Source organism: Eumetopias jubatus, unplaced genomic scaffold, assembly GCF_037043125.1.
Source record: "Eumetopias jubatus isolate StellerSeaLion01/CBP00866 unplaced genomic scaffold, mEumJub1_p1.0 scaffold_10, whole genome shotgun sequence".
Taxonomy (NCBI): Eukaryota; Metazoa; Chordata; class Mammalia; order Carnivora; family Otariidae; genus Eumetopias; species Eumetopias jubatus.
The window spans coordinates 127931021-127944477 of NW_028274816.1; the positions used below are offsets into that span (position 1 = coordinate 127931021).

General features: G+C 57.4%; 2 protein-coding genes across 2 annotated transcripts in view; one reads left to right on the forward strand and one right to left on the reverse strand.

Annotated features, from left to right (window-relative positions):
• RTN4RL1 (reticulon 4 receptor like 1) overlaps positions 1-960 on the reverse strand; it is a 67518-nt gene extending 66558 nt beyond the window's left edge. Inside the window, exon 1 of the mRNA XM_028108987.2 lies at positions 689-960. Within this exon, the coding sequence (XP_027964788.1) occupies positions 689-701 (13 nt within the window). The 5' untranslated portion in view covers positions 702-960. The remainder of the gene's footprint in view (positions 1-688) is intronic.
• A 3674-nt stretch (positions 961-4634) lies between these two features.
• DPH1 (diphthamide biosynthesis 1) lies at positions 4635-13448 on the forward strand. Its single transcript, XM_028109259.2, has 13 exons — positions 4635-4684; positions 4911-5007; positions 6775-6927; positions 7045-7108; positions 8686-8807; positions 9236-9393; positions 9522-9643; positions 11156-11224; positions 11631-11787; positions 11920-12020; positions 12521-12599; positions 13062-13202; positions 13365-13448. The coding sequence occupies exons 2-13, from the start codon at positions 4947-4949 to the stop codon at positions 13446-13448; spliced, it is 1311 nt and encodes a 436-aa protein (XP_027965060.1). The 5' UTR covers positions 4635-4684; positions 4911-4946.
• The last annotated feature ends 9 nt before the right edge of the window (positions 13449-13457 follow it).

A 13457-nucleotide genomic window follows, 5' to 3' on the forward strand; every position in this document is an offset into this window, starting at 1 on the left:
CCAGCTCTCCTCAAGTTGAGCCTGGCACCTGCCCCGCACGCAACCGGTACGGCCCCCGCCGTCCCATCTCTCTGCTCCAGGCATAAGGAAAGTTTGAAGAACCGGACATCAGGCGCTAGCCACCTCCCCTGGGCTGCTGCGTGCCCAGAGCCCGTCCCTGAGGACCAAAGCAGGACTGCAGGGAAGGTGCCCGCGTCCCGGCCCCGCCTGAGAAGCGAGGGCGCGCAGGGAGCGCCCAGGCTGCGCGGTGACTGACCGCTGGTCGCCCTGGAGCGCGGGCTGCACCCGGCGCTGCCGAAGCGGCAGAACTGGCAGCATGCGCCCACGCAGGGGATGGAGCCTGCAACTGCAAAACTTTATAATGGCAAAGCAAAGGTCTCGGAAGGCCGTCTCCCCTTCCATCATGGGTAGCTCACAGTGGTCAAGAAATGACCTCGCCGAGCCAGATCCCTAGGCCTGGCCGCTTGATCCATGGTGCAAATCCCGTGTCTCGCAACCGGCCACCGACAGGGGCTGAGCTCCAGCGGCAAACCCTCCGCAGGTGCGTCCCCGCAAAGCCCGCCAGCCCGCCAGCGGCTGCTTCCCGGGCCAGAACCTCGGGCGCCGGGGAGCTCTCGGGTGGCTCCCGGGCTCGAGGCTCTGCCGCGTGCGCACTCAACTCCAACTTGCCCCTTCGGCTCCAACTCACCTTTGCGAAGCATGTTGGCCGCGGGGCCGCCACTCCGAGGTCGGCCTAGGCGCGCTCGCTCTCGGAGTCCGGATTCAAATCCTTGGGCGCCGGCTGCAGCTAATCCGAGGGCGTCGAGGCGGGGGCAAGCCGGGGATCCGCTTGTGCCCGGCAGCCCGGCCCCTCAGGGGCATGGTGAGCCCGAGCCCGGCGCCGAGGGCACCGGCGCCCACTAGCAACCGCGGCTCTGCCAGGCAGCCCGGCGCGCTCGCTCAGCCCCGGGACAAGCGGCTTGCGCCGCGGAGCCGGCGGCCTGCTTCTGCAGCCCCGAGCTCTTTGCAGGCGGTTTTGAGGGGGGGCGCCGCCCCCCGGCCGCCCGGCCGCCGGGCCGCGGCCCCCTCCTCTCCGCCCCCTCGGGCCGCAGCCGCCGCCGCCGCCGCGGCTGCTGCAAAAGGGCGCTCGCACGCACCGCCGAGCTCCGGGGAAAGCGCCCGGCGCGCGTTTGCAGGACCCAGCGATCGGCGGAGCGGGGCGCCTCCCTTCCTCCCCCCACCCCCCGGCTTCCCCCACCTTTCCTCCTTCCTCCCTCCCTCCCTCGCTCGCTAGCTCCCTCCCTCTCGCTCCGCTCCCCGCCCCCGCTCACGGAGCGCCTCCCATACAAAATTTATGAAAGTGCTCTCAGCTCGCGGTGCCGAGCGCCGTCCTATTCCCAGGGCAGCGGCGCTCAGCCGCGCGGCGCCGCCTCCCAAGGTGTTTTCGCTGCGCCCGCCCCCGGGGACGATCCTTGGCCCACGTCGGTCCAAGTAGCTGCCCCAGCCCTTGGGCCGCAGTCGGGCCACTCGAAAGCCCCTCCCGGGCCCCGCGGGCTTCCCGGAGCGCACACCCGCAGCCCAACCCCCGCCCGCTCGCCCTTCGCGGCTGGAGGTCACTGAGAGGCGGCTGGAAGCGTGCGCTCTGCCCACCGGCTGGGACGGGAGGACTGCCGCCCAGAGACCCCGATCACAAGTCTGCACCCTTGCCCATATCCTCTCTAGCCGGCTCTGCTTCCTTCTCGGAGGCTCGACGGCTCCTCCCTGCCCAGGACAGCTCCGGGAAGCCCAGCCGCCTCGCATCCCGCGTCCCAGGATACTATTCTTTTGGTGGGTAGGTGTGGCGCGCCCCCAGGCTGGTCTCGTCCATGCACCTAGCATTCAGGGAGGCCCCGTTGCAAATCCTAGAGAGAGGGGAGGACCAATGTGGGCTCAGGTGGGCTATCCCCGCCTAGACGGGGTTGGGGGGGGGGGTCCCTGATCTCCTTCAGTCTACACAGACCCCGCCCGGGGCTTTCTGGAAAATGCAAGGAGGCACCGCCTAGAAAGCCGGTCCCGCAGGGGGCCAGTTGCACTGAGCTGAGAAGGTTCAGGCCAGGTGAGATCCTGGGTGGAGGCGGCACCCCCTACTGGCCTGGGATAAGAGGGGTCCTGGGAAAGGAGAAAGAGTGGGCTGTCGCTCATTCAACACACATTTATTGTGGGTCAATCGTGTGGGGCATTACTATTCCTAGGGATTCGGCCAATGAAAAACACAAGGTCCCTGCCTTTGTAGAGTTTAATACAGTTAATAGGCACCAAATGAGAAAAGTCCAGATGAGACAATGCATGGAAGAAAAGCAAGCAGGGTATAGTAGAGAGCTGATATGAGGGTGTCAGGGAGTGCTGCTTTGAGCCGGTGACATCTAAGAGAGCTAACTGAAGTGAGACAATGAGTTGCAATCCCTTGGAGAAAAACTTGGTATGACTGGAAGGTTCAAAAGAAGACCAGTATCATTCATTCACTCACACATGCATTCAATGGCACTAAGGCTCTGGGTTTCAGCTAACTACATTGGCATGTTGACTACAAAAGCCTAGGGCATAGTTGGGGAAGAAAGACCCACAAGCCATCTTAGAATGTGACAGGAGGAGACACAAAGTTTTGGAGGGGGCTCTGCTAGCTCTGTGAGGGGTGAAGGACGATCAAGGAAGCCTTCATCAAAGGGATGCCATTTAGGTTGGGTCTTGAGGGCTGAGTTCATCAGTCTGAGAAGGAAAAAGGGCATTCCAGGCAGGAGAGAAGATGCAAATGCTTGAAGGTGAAAAAGTAACCTTGTTCTGAAGATTAAGAAGATTGGTCCATCTTGGGATGGAACTGAAGGTGATGTATTCTTTCTCTTAGCCTTGACCAGCTGCAGGGCTGGACTCGGCCCCACACCCTGCCAGACGTTAAAGCTGGTCTCGAAGGCACTGGGTGCTGCAGAAACTCTCTGTGAGAGAACTGAGGCCCAGGAAGGCTGAACAACTTGCTCCATGTCACAAAGCAGATCAGTGCCAAAGTGTAGGCCTGAATTGGGGTATGCTAATCCTCCTTCCAACTCCCTGAGCTGCCTCCCCATGACCCCCCTGCCCCATAAACTCCAGCATCTCAGACAAAGTTGGCTGGGGCTGGGCATGAGTGTGAGAAGCAGCGTTATTTCGGGCCTCAGGAGGGCTGGGTGCTGCTTTGGAGTCCAGCCAGGGGGTGGGGGTGACTCTTAGGCGGGTGTTGTGGTATAATGTGGGGGTGCACTGTGCCCGCCTTCTTGTCAGGCAGTAATTACTCAGCCTGCTGAGTAACTCAGGCAGGGAGACCCCCCCACAAACAGATGGAGGTGTTCTCAGCCCAAGTTGAAGGACAGCCCCCAATGTCCTTCACTACAGTATCTTAGGGGACATGCTCCCTAGACATCACCTGGTTTCCTAATGGGTGCTAGGGCAGCTCGTTCAGCACAAGAGGCTGTGGGGCAACGTTGTAAGAGGATGAGATCCTTCAGTCATCCACAGGCCCCACTTCTGCCTAGGGAAAGGCCCTAAGGGATGGGGTGCCTGCTTGGGAAAAGCCACTACTCTGCTGGAGTCAATCCTCACCCCCTGGGAACTCACAGCTGCAGCCAGAGTTAAAGCTGTCCACAGGCTGGGCCGCTGGACTCCGGGGATCCCTGGAATTGAGATTTTGCACTCTGGGAGTTCAAAGAACCTGGGGGAGATGAGAAGTCCAGGCTGGGCTCTTATCAAGGCAAGAGGGGTGTTCCTGGGACCCATGTTGGCCACAGTCCCGTCCAAAGCTATGACTGTCCTCAGAGTATCCGTCGGTGGCCTGAGGGTCAGACCACTGACCCCTTCTGGTCCTCCCCTCGGCTGCTCACTCTCAGCCAGCCCATACATCCCTCCTCTCTGGGCAGAGGCCTGTCCCTGGCTGCTTGTTTTTCACTTCTCCGTGTACCTTAATTAGGAGTTTCCAAGCAAGGAGGGCCTCCAGGGGAGCCCCAGGCCGCAGAGCTACCTTAAAGGGCCAGCCGTGCTCACAGCACCCCCTCAGAGAGAGGAAGATGGCGCCAGAGGGCTGAATGGGCAAACAGCCCTGGGGACTATTGCTGTATGGGGCAGACAGTGCGAAGGGCCAGTCCGGCAGGTTCCCTGCTCTTCCAAAGGTCAAGGCCGGCTCCCTGGCTGCTATATGCCTTCTCTTTGGGATCCCAGGAACCCAGGCCTGATCAAGAGAAAGGCCATCTAGGCCTGAGGGGCAGCTGAGGCAGGGAAAACGGTTGGATTGGTTTAGGCGATTGGATTCCTTGGACTTGCCCCCCGCCTCCCGCCCCCACGCCGTGCCCCGGGAAAGCACCCTCAGGCTTGGGGCCTTCCCCTGGTGGCAGTTTTTAACACGGGAGCCTTCCGCATCCGCACTGTTGGTTCTAAAGGTAAGGGCACTCTGGCGCTCCAGAAATCAACCCCGGGACTCAGCTTGGAGCTGGGCTGATGGGAGCTGAGTTCTGTCTTGTTTGGGCAGTGCGGTCCTCTGAGGTACGGATTGTGGCCCTACCTACACGGCCTCCACTGCTTACCAGGAGATGAGACTGGGAGAGGAGCAAAAGGGATACCGGGGCGTGTCCCATTCACAAGACCTGGCCCACAGAATTCAGGCAAGGAGTCGGCAAATAGGGGAGCACTGGTCCGGGAGCGCCAGGTCTGGCAAACCGGGAGCGGAGGAGAAGACTGGGGGGTCGGGGGAGCGCAGTACTGGACTGCTAGGGGCGGGGGAGAGCCCAGCCCTTCCGGGCTGAAGGGGGGGAGGGGTCCCGCGGTAGCCCCGCCCCGATCGTCTCCTTCCTGGTCCCCGCCCAGCAAATCCCCGCCCCTCGCTAGCGACCGGCGGTTGATCGCAATTGCCTGAGCTCTCCGCGTTCTTCTAGCGCTGCCTTTTTGGTCTCCACGTGGACAGGCCAGTGATGGCGGCGCTGGCGGAGTGCGTGGCGGCGGAGCCGGGCAGCCGAAACGGCACTGGTAGAGGTGGGTGCTACTACGCTGCGGCCTCCGGACCTCGCATCGCGAGTTAGGGCCCCCAAGTCAGGAACAGAACCATCTCCCGCTAATGGCGGCGGCCTTTCTCCGCCAGACCCGGAAGGCCCCGCTGTCGCTTGCCCCGGCGGCTTTCGCTGGAGCACAGAGGGACCGGTCTTCCTTTTGCAGCCTTAGGGCGCGATCGGGAGCAGCGCTTCGTAGGAACTTGTAATCCTCAAACCGGAAACGCTGCCCGCTCTGCCTTGGCTGGCACAGGGGGACTCACGGATAAGGCGGACCCGATGGGGAAGGAAAGAGCCGGGCGCGTTGCAGCGGTCATCCCACAAGTGGGCCCACAGGGAATGCCTTCAGGAAAGAGACACATGGCTTCATTCACCAGGCACTTACTGAGCGCTCACTAACTGCCAGGCCCTTGCTGGATGCAGGGGACAACACGACAGCCTTGCCCTCACGGGTCTCCGTCTACCGGAGACTACTGATGTAAACAGAAGGTCACAGACACGTGATAAAGGAGGAGGCGCCTGACTAGTCCTGGGGACAAACTGAGCTAAGACCAGCAGCTCCCACACCCCAACGACCACAAGGGACTTGCCTTGTCAGAGGAGCTTCTGTGAGGGGCCCAGGGTTCTGGACTGGTTGTTCCAAGGCCTTTGAAACAACTGAACAAAAACGATGGCAGTGGTAACGTTCAGATATGGTCTCAGGATCCCAGCCTGCCAATGCTAATTCTCCACTGCACCATCATCACTACCATCATCCACCCACAGGCAGAGGGTGAAGGGTCAAATCTGAGAGGATCCCTCCCATAGTAGTTAAGGGCCCTAGCAGAAGTTCTGGCACAAAGTACAGGTTCAATAAATATTTGTTCAATAAATTAATTTATTTACTTATCGCATTCCCAAACTATCTTGTTCCTAAAAAGATAATAGGGGTTGAGCTAAACTGAATTGTGGGGAATAGGGTGCAAATTAAGGGCTGCAGTTTTGCTAATGGGCTACAGTGTTTTCTCCTTTAATCAGGCTGTAATTTGTATACATGCATTTGCCACCGCCAGACTACTAGCCACTAAAGGGCGAGGTCACTTCTCTTTCCTAACCTGTTTGCCCACAGTTCTAACTTGAGTGTGTTCTTTCATTTTTCCCGGGGTGGAACAATGGGACTAAGGAACCTGTTAAATCAGTTAAATGTTTGGTGTTTATTTCCCTTTTAAAAATGAGGAGAGGGAAGAGTATAGGGATTCATCAGTGTAGACAGAGTCAGTGGGACTTGAGTAAAGAGGGTAAAAGTCTTTAGTACTTATAACAGTTTGCTTATAGATCTCATATCTAGGACCTCAGAACTTCAAAGTGTTCTCAGGGACGGGGGAACATTTTCCTAGACCGCTAGGCTTTTGGGTTTTCCTCAGAGTTGTTCTTTATCAAGGAGCAGTTGTTTGGACTTTTTCCTGTTTGCCCCTCAGTTCAGTCTCCTGGTATCACCTCCGTTCTTCCAAAGGTAAGGGGTGAACTGTACCCAACTCATGGACTCAAGTCTTTGATTCCCAGTAATCTCACAACATGGAACCTAATTATGCAGATCTCTTCCTGGCTTAATGGGTTGTCTTTCCAGCTTCAGAATGAACTCAGTGAGGAAGAAGGCTGGGCCAACCCCCTTGGCATCTGGGATCTGGGCCTGAAACTTGGGTGGTGTTAACAGCTTAACTGGGTCTGGTTCTGTTTTAGGTCAGGTGCCAACTCAGGCCTTGCATTGTCCTAGGTCGAGCCCCTAGGGGCCGCCTGGCCAATCAGCTCCCCCCTGAGATCCTGAACAACCCCCAGCTGCAGGCAGCCATTCAAGTCCTGCCTTCCAACTATAACTTTGAAATTCCCAAGACCATCTGGAGGATTCAGCAGGCCCGGGCCAAGAAGGGTGAGCCCCCAAGCTTTGAGATGGGGTAGGGATGGAGAGGTTGCCTGGGTCAGTCACGGGCAGTATCCCCATTCCAGCATTTTCCCAGCCTCTGCTCTCATGTCTCTGCTCTTTCAGTGGCCTTGCAAATGCCTGAGGGCCTTCTCCTCTTCGCCTGCACCATTGTGGATATCCTGGAAAGGTGAGGCTTGGGGCTCTGGAGAAGAAGCTAAGCCAGGACCTTCCCCATGGCCCTTGTAGCTCTGCCTTTTGACATTTTTTCCTTCTGGACCTTGGCCGTACCCTGTCCCTTCACACAACCATACACGCACAAAGGGAAAAGCCAAAACTAAACTCCCAGCCTGCTGAGATCCCAGCCTGTCTGGCTTGGCTTGTCCATATAAATCTCTCTTTCCCTAAAATATTAAGGTGGGGGGTCGGGGGTGGTAGGGAATGAGTTGGTTACAGTATCTTCAAAGCTGGGCCTAGAGCAGGTGCAGGTGGTGGGGCCTGAGGAGGAACTTAAGAATCCTCAGAGCTGACCTGGAATGAGCTGAGTTGTCAGCATCAGGTCTAGCCAAGGGGAACCTTTTTCGCTGGCACATTTGAGGGAGTAGGGCAAAGAGGGGCTTGGTGGGGGAGAAGTGTCTAGGAGATGGTATTCAGTTCCTCTCCCCTCTCTCAAGTTTCTTCATTACAGTGAGCCATCCTGGGGGGGTGGGGGTGGGGAGTACTCAGCCATCTGGAACCAGCACAGGAACAGGGAGGGGGAATGGGGGGAAAGGGGAGGTCATCTCGTGATGGGAACCTCCCACTTCCCTGCTGCTGCCCTCCCCCACTCCGCTTCTCATCCATTGCCACAGACTCACTTCCCAGCTCCCACCCTCTTGCCCCTTGGGGATGCTCTCTGGGGCTCAGGCCAATTTGCATACATTTTAATCTATAAAAAATTAAGTGCTCTGGCTGACTCAGATGCCTGGGCTGCATTTTAAGGAGTTGAATAATCTGCTTCTGTGCACAGACTGATTTGGGGAAGGGGAGGAGGGGGGTTGCTGACTGACAGCAACTCAGCTTTCCCCACCACGCCCCCAGGAGAGAAATGGGGAGACCCCAGTCACCAAGCCAGGCCCCATGCCCCAGGGGCAGGTCTCTCAAGGAAGACCTGGTCCTCCAGCTCCATTCCCGTGGTGAATTTGGGGAGTGCGGGGTCTTCCCCACCCACCCCTGTCCCCCAGTGATTCAAGCCTGGCAGCAGATCCTATGGCAATGTGTTGGCCAGAGCCCACTCTTTCTGACGCACGAGGTATGTGGGTGGTGCCATGTGCTGTGGGGGAGCTGTTCATGGGTCCCCCCATCCTGGGCACAGAGGGCCCTAACTAAGGGTGGGGAGGTAGCAGGGGGTCTGGGTGACAGGGAGGCTGTGTGTATCCACCCATGCATACCCACGCACACCGCAGTGTCAAGGCATGGGAGTGGGTGCCTCCGCGTGTGTGTACATGCTCATTGCTCTGGGTGGGCTGAATCAGGGCGTCAGAGGTCTGTATTTGACCCTGTGTATGCCAGGCTGAGGGGTGGGGGCCCTCCTTGCAGTCTGAGCTTGGACAGAGGAACCGGGGCGCTACAGAGACCGTCATCATACAGCGATGGTCCCAGGAGCTGCTGCCAGGACCGGGGGATGTGGCAGCTGGGTCCTGAGATACCCCCACGGGGGTAGGTCTCTCTCCCACCTCACCCTTGTGTCACCGTCTCATTGTTCCCCCTGCTCCCCCGCCCCCACAGGTTCACAGAGGCTGAAGTGATGGTGATGGGCGATGTGACGTATGGGGCTTGCTGTGTGGATGACTTTACTGCAAGGGCCCTGGGAGCTGACTTCCTGGTGCACTATGGCCACAGCTGCCTGGGTATGGTGAGCCGGGACCCCGGCGGGGAGGCAGAGGGGCAGGACTGCATGCTAATCCCCCATCACAGTGCCTTGTCCTGCTTGCAGGCAGCAGGTCCCTCCCAGTGTCTGGGATGGCCTTGGCCTTCCTGCTCTGCAGGTAGATCTTTCTTTTGGATTTGGTTGCCTTGGAAACAGTGTTGCTGTCCCAGATGTGGGTGTTTGAAAGACTGTTGGTGGTAGAGCAGCCTGGGCCCCCCCGGCCGAGTGACCGAAAAGGAGCTTCTGAGGGACCTGTGACTGCCCCGCCCTCCCGCCCGCTGCCTACCCACTCCTTGTATCCCTAGGCTGAAGCCACTGGTCCTGGCTGCTCCAGAGACCTTAGCCCAGGTAGGCCCCCTGCCCCTCTCGCCTTCCAGAACAGTCTCCTGACTTCTTGCCTCCTCCCAGTTCCCATGGACACCTCAGCCCAAGACTTCCGGGTACTGTACGTCTTTGTGGACATCCGAATAGATACTACCCACCTCCTGGATTCTATCCGCCTCACCTTTCCCCCTGCCACTTCCCTTGCCCTGGTCAGCACCATTCAGTTTGTGTCAACCTTGCAGGTAAGTGGACAGATAGCAGCCAGCCTCCAGGCTCTTCCTGGGGCCCACGTTAGGTGCCACAGGCTGGTCCTCTGGCCCTGGCTCGCCCTCCTCACCCATTTGCTTCCCTTCCCTCATCATCCCTACAGGCAGCTGCGAAGGAGCTGAAAGCTGAGTACCGTGTGAGTGTCCCACAGTGCAAGCCCCTGTCCCCTGGGGAGATTCTGGGCTGCACAGCTCCCCATCTGCCCAAAGAGGTGGAGGCTGTTGTGTAAGTGAAAAATGGGGGGCCAGTTGTAGAGACATAAGAAATGTACCCTAGAAGGGAGCTAGAGGTTCATTGTATAGGAAAAGAAGCTGAGTCTCAAGCTCTTTAACTGTTTGCTCAAGGTCACCCTGCAAAATGGGGACCAAATAGGGTTTCAGGTTTCCTGTCTCCCTCTCAGGTGCTCTGTCCACCACATAGGAGGCTATGGCCAGGGTGGGGCAGAAATCAGAGGGCTTCATGGGGGGGGTGGGGGGGTGGGGGATGAGGGTGGGCTAGAAATGATGGGAATATAATTGGAGAAGATGGCTGGGCACGCCCAGGCTGCAGCCCCATTAATTTAGCATCCGGACAGCTAACAAGCAGGAGCAGTGTGTCTCCTGCCGCCTAATTATTTTCAGTAATGGAAATGCTTAATGTTGTGTGAATGCAGCCAGCCTCAGAGCCAGCAGCTCCCCTGGCGGGGACTGGGGAGGGGAGCCCCATTCCTAGCTGATGGCAGGGAAAGAGGGAGGGGCACTCCCCTGACTCAGCCCTGCCCCTAGACAGGCCCACATCAGGGCCTTCCCCAGCCCAGACCTGGCAGCCCTGTTCCCCAAAGGGCCTTCCCCCTGTTCCTGTGCCCGCATAATTCTGAACCCATAGGTGCCCACCCTTGGGGGCTTCAAGGTGTGTGTTGGAGGGAGAGACCCCCTGAGTGTTGGCCGTTTATCACAAAAATCAGTGTGGTCTCCAAGAAAGTAGGAGCTGCCATGGCAGATTGTTCTCTGTGCTCTGCCTTCTCCATGGCTTGGGAAGCTACTTTTAGGGGCAGGCTTGATAGAGCCTGGTGGTTAAGCCTAGAGTCAAGTCCCATATTTACTGCTTAATAGCTGTGTGACTTTGGGCAAGTTTCTTAACATCCCTGAGCGGCAGTTGTAGCTATTGTATAATGGGGATACTATGGGTAGCTTGGAGGACTGTTTGATAGGACTGAGTGAAGTCCTACATGGCAAGTGCTTAGTCCAGGCCTGGTGCACAGAAGACACAAACCCAGTAAACAGTAGTTGTTACAACTCAATAGCAGGACCTGAGAACCAGTTTGGGCACAGAGAGCCAGTGTATACCCCGAAACTTCATTTACAACATTGATGACACCTTGAACCGTACTTGCCATGTCTGTGTTGAGCTAAGCAAAGGAGAACCTGTCCCACCACCTCCGAGTTAGGATCTCTAGAGCCCTGTGTGGCCTTCCCATGGCCTTGGCTGCCGTTTTACCTGTCCCCCAGAAGGCTGGGGGACGGAACAGTTCTTAGATCTGCATTACATAACTAGAAGGGCCTTATGCTCATCCAGTTCAAACTCCTTGTTTTGCATGTGAGAAAACCAAGGCTTCGGGAGGCCGAGTGATGACTTAGGCCAGTTCGCACACACACACACAGCAGCACATTCATCCCGAAACTGGACCTCCAGGCCAGTGCCTGCCTTTTCTGCTGCCTCGCCCCACCCCATACTTATCATCCCCTTTCCCTGCCGCAGATATCTCGGAGATGGCCGTTTCCATCTGGAGTCTGTCATGATTGCCAACCCTAGTGTTCCCGCTTACCGGTACGGGCTGAGCTGGGCTGACCAGCTATGGAGGGGGTGGGATTTCCCTGCCACTGAAGCCCTCAATTGGCTGAAATTTCCTCATTCCCTGGCCTCTTGACAGCCAACAGTTCTAAGGCTCTGAGGTAACTGGGTCCTGAATCCAGGTGTCAGACCCAGGGCTGGTGCTGCACAGTACCCACCCATCCCCTGGGAGTCACACTGAGATCCTAACCCCCCCCTTCCTACTTTCCCCTGCTCCAGCTGTGGGACTGAGCTTTCCAGCGACGATCTCTGTTCTCGCCTCTATTCCTAATCACCTGCATGGAACCTAAAGATTTAGGAGACCAAGGCTGGGTCAGGGAGCTGTGTATACAACAGGTGCTGTGGATGGCTGCCGCCATAACCCTGATAGCTTCTTTTCCAGATATGACCCATACAGCAAAGTCCTATCCAGAGAGCACTATGACCATCAGCGCATGCAGACCAACCGCCAAGAAGCCATAGCTACAGCCCGCTCAGCTAAATCCTGGGGCCTTATTCTGGGCACTTTGGGCCGCCAGGGCAGCCCCAAAATTCTGGAGGTCAGAGGGCTTGGGATGGCCTCTGGAGGAGGGAACTGACTAGAAACCCAGCTGGGAAAATCAGTAGACTAAGGGATTTGGACTTGGCTGCTCGATCATGGTGACCTGAGCTTGGCCTCCCTCTTCCAACAGCACCTGGAATCTCGACTCCAAGCCTTGGGACTTCCCTTCATGAGGCTGCTGCTTTCTGAGATCTTCCCCAGCAAGCTTAGCCTACTTCCTGAAGTGGATGTGTAAGTTTTCTCACCTTACCTCTCTAGCTATGACTCTGGCTAAGGAAGCTTAGATCTGAGTCCTGCCCTGCACATATAGAAGGCTGGAGTCAGTGGGAATTGCTTCCATGAAATTTTAATGTTTACAGAGCACTCAATTCAGCAGGGGCTACCCTTGGCTATGGGTCACACCCATTTCGGTTTGGGGGCTCACAGGTAACTGCAACATCACAGTCATTCGGTGTGAGATGAGTTTGTGGGGTGGTTAGCACCTGCAGTGTACCAGAACTAAACTGAACTTGATTCTGAGGATACGATCACCGATGAGCTGCCCAGGCCCTGCCCTCAGCTTACAGAGAGCTCTCCTGGAGAAAACAAACAGCACTATAGTGTTACTCTGAGCAGTAGTAGGTGACTGTCTTTTCATTGGGTGTGTTGGGGACACAGTCATGTTTTTCAGCATGCTGCCCAGAAGGAGAGGATCCCCCCACCCTTGGGTCTGACCTAACTTCCCTTCCCAGGTGGGTGCAGGTAGCATGTCCACGCCTTTCCATTGACTGGGGCACAGCCTTCCCCAAGCCACTGCTGACACCCTATGAGGTAACACTAAGTTTTGAAATACTTGAGAGTGGGCTTTGCACCTGGTTCTGTCAAGGGAGGGATCTGCAGTGGGGTGAGCAGCAACTTAGTTACAGCTGACTCATTTCCTAGCTGTGTGGCCTTGGGCAAGTCCCTTGACCTGTGTGAGCCTTGAATTTCCTTTCTGTGGTATGGGGATAATAGGACCTCCATAGGCCATCGTGAAGATTGAATTAATTAATTCTGCGCAGAAAGAGTTGGCAAAGGGGCGCCCGGGTGGCTCAGTCGGTTAAGCTTCTGCCTTTGGCTCAAGTCATGATCTCAGGATCCTGGGATTGAGTCCTGCATGGGGCTTTCTGCTCTGCGGAGAGCCTGTTTCTCCCTCTCCCCCTGCTCTTCTCTCTCTCTCTCTCTCTCTCAAATAAATAAATAAAATCTTTAAAAAAAAAAAAAGTTGGCAAATGTCCGGTTGTCCTCCCCTAGGCAGTGGTGGCCCTGAGGGACATATCCTGGCAGCAGCCCTACCCTATGGACTTCTACGCCGGCAGCTCCTTGGGGCCGTGGACAGCGAACCACGGACGGAACCGGCCCCCCCAGGCCCTGAGCCCGCCAGCGCTGGAGAAGGTAGGGAGGACAGAGACCAAAGGCGGGGCCTGGCCCTGGCCGCCTCCCTAGCGACGCGAGCCGAGGCCGCCGCCGTGCGGCCGCTACGGGAAATGTAGGGGAGCAGGGTGGAGGACGTCGCAGGATGGAGACCCTGAGCAAAGTCCGCGACCTCCGATGCAGGAGGAGGCCACGCACCTCTCTCCAGCCGGGGCTTGCGACGGTTGCAGCTGCAGAGACGACAAGGGAGCACCGCCCGCTCGGTGAGACGCTCCT

Excerpts from the sequence above, each read along its gene's own strand:
- DPH1 (XM_028109259.2), top strand. The coding sequence starts at position 4,947 with ATGGCGGCGCTGGCGGAGTGCGTGGCGGCGGAGCCGGGCAGCCGAAAC. Across the intron at positions 7,109-8,685 it reads ATTGTGGATATCCTGGAAAG|GTTCACAGAGGCTGAAGTGA; the intron begins GTGAGGCTTGGG and ends CCGCCCCCACAG. Across the intron at positions 11,788-11,919 it reads GCAGCCCCAAAATTCTGGAG|CACCTGGAATCTCGACTCCA; the intron begins GTCAGAGGGCTT and ends CTCTTCCAACAG.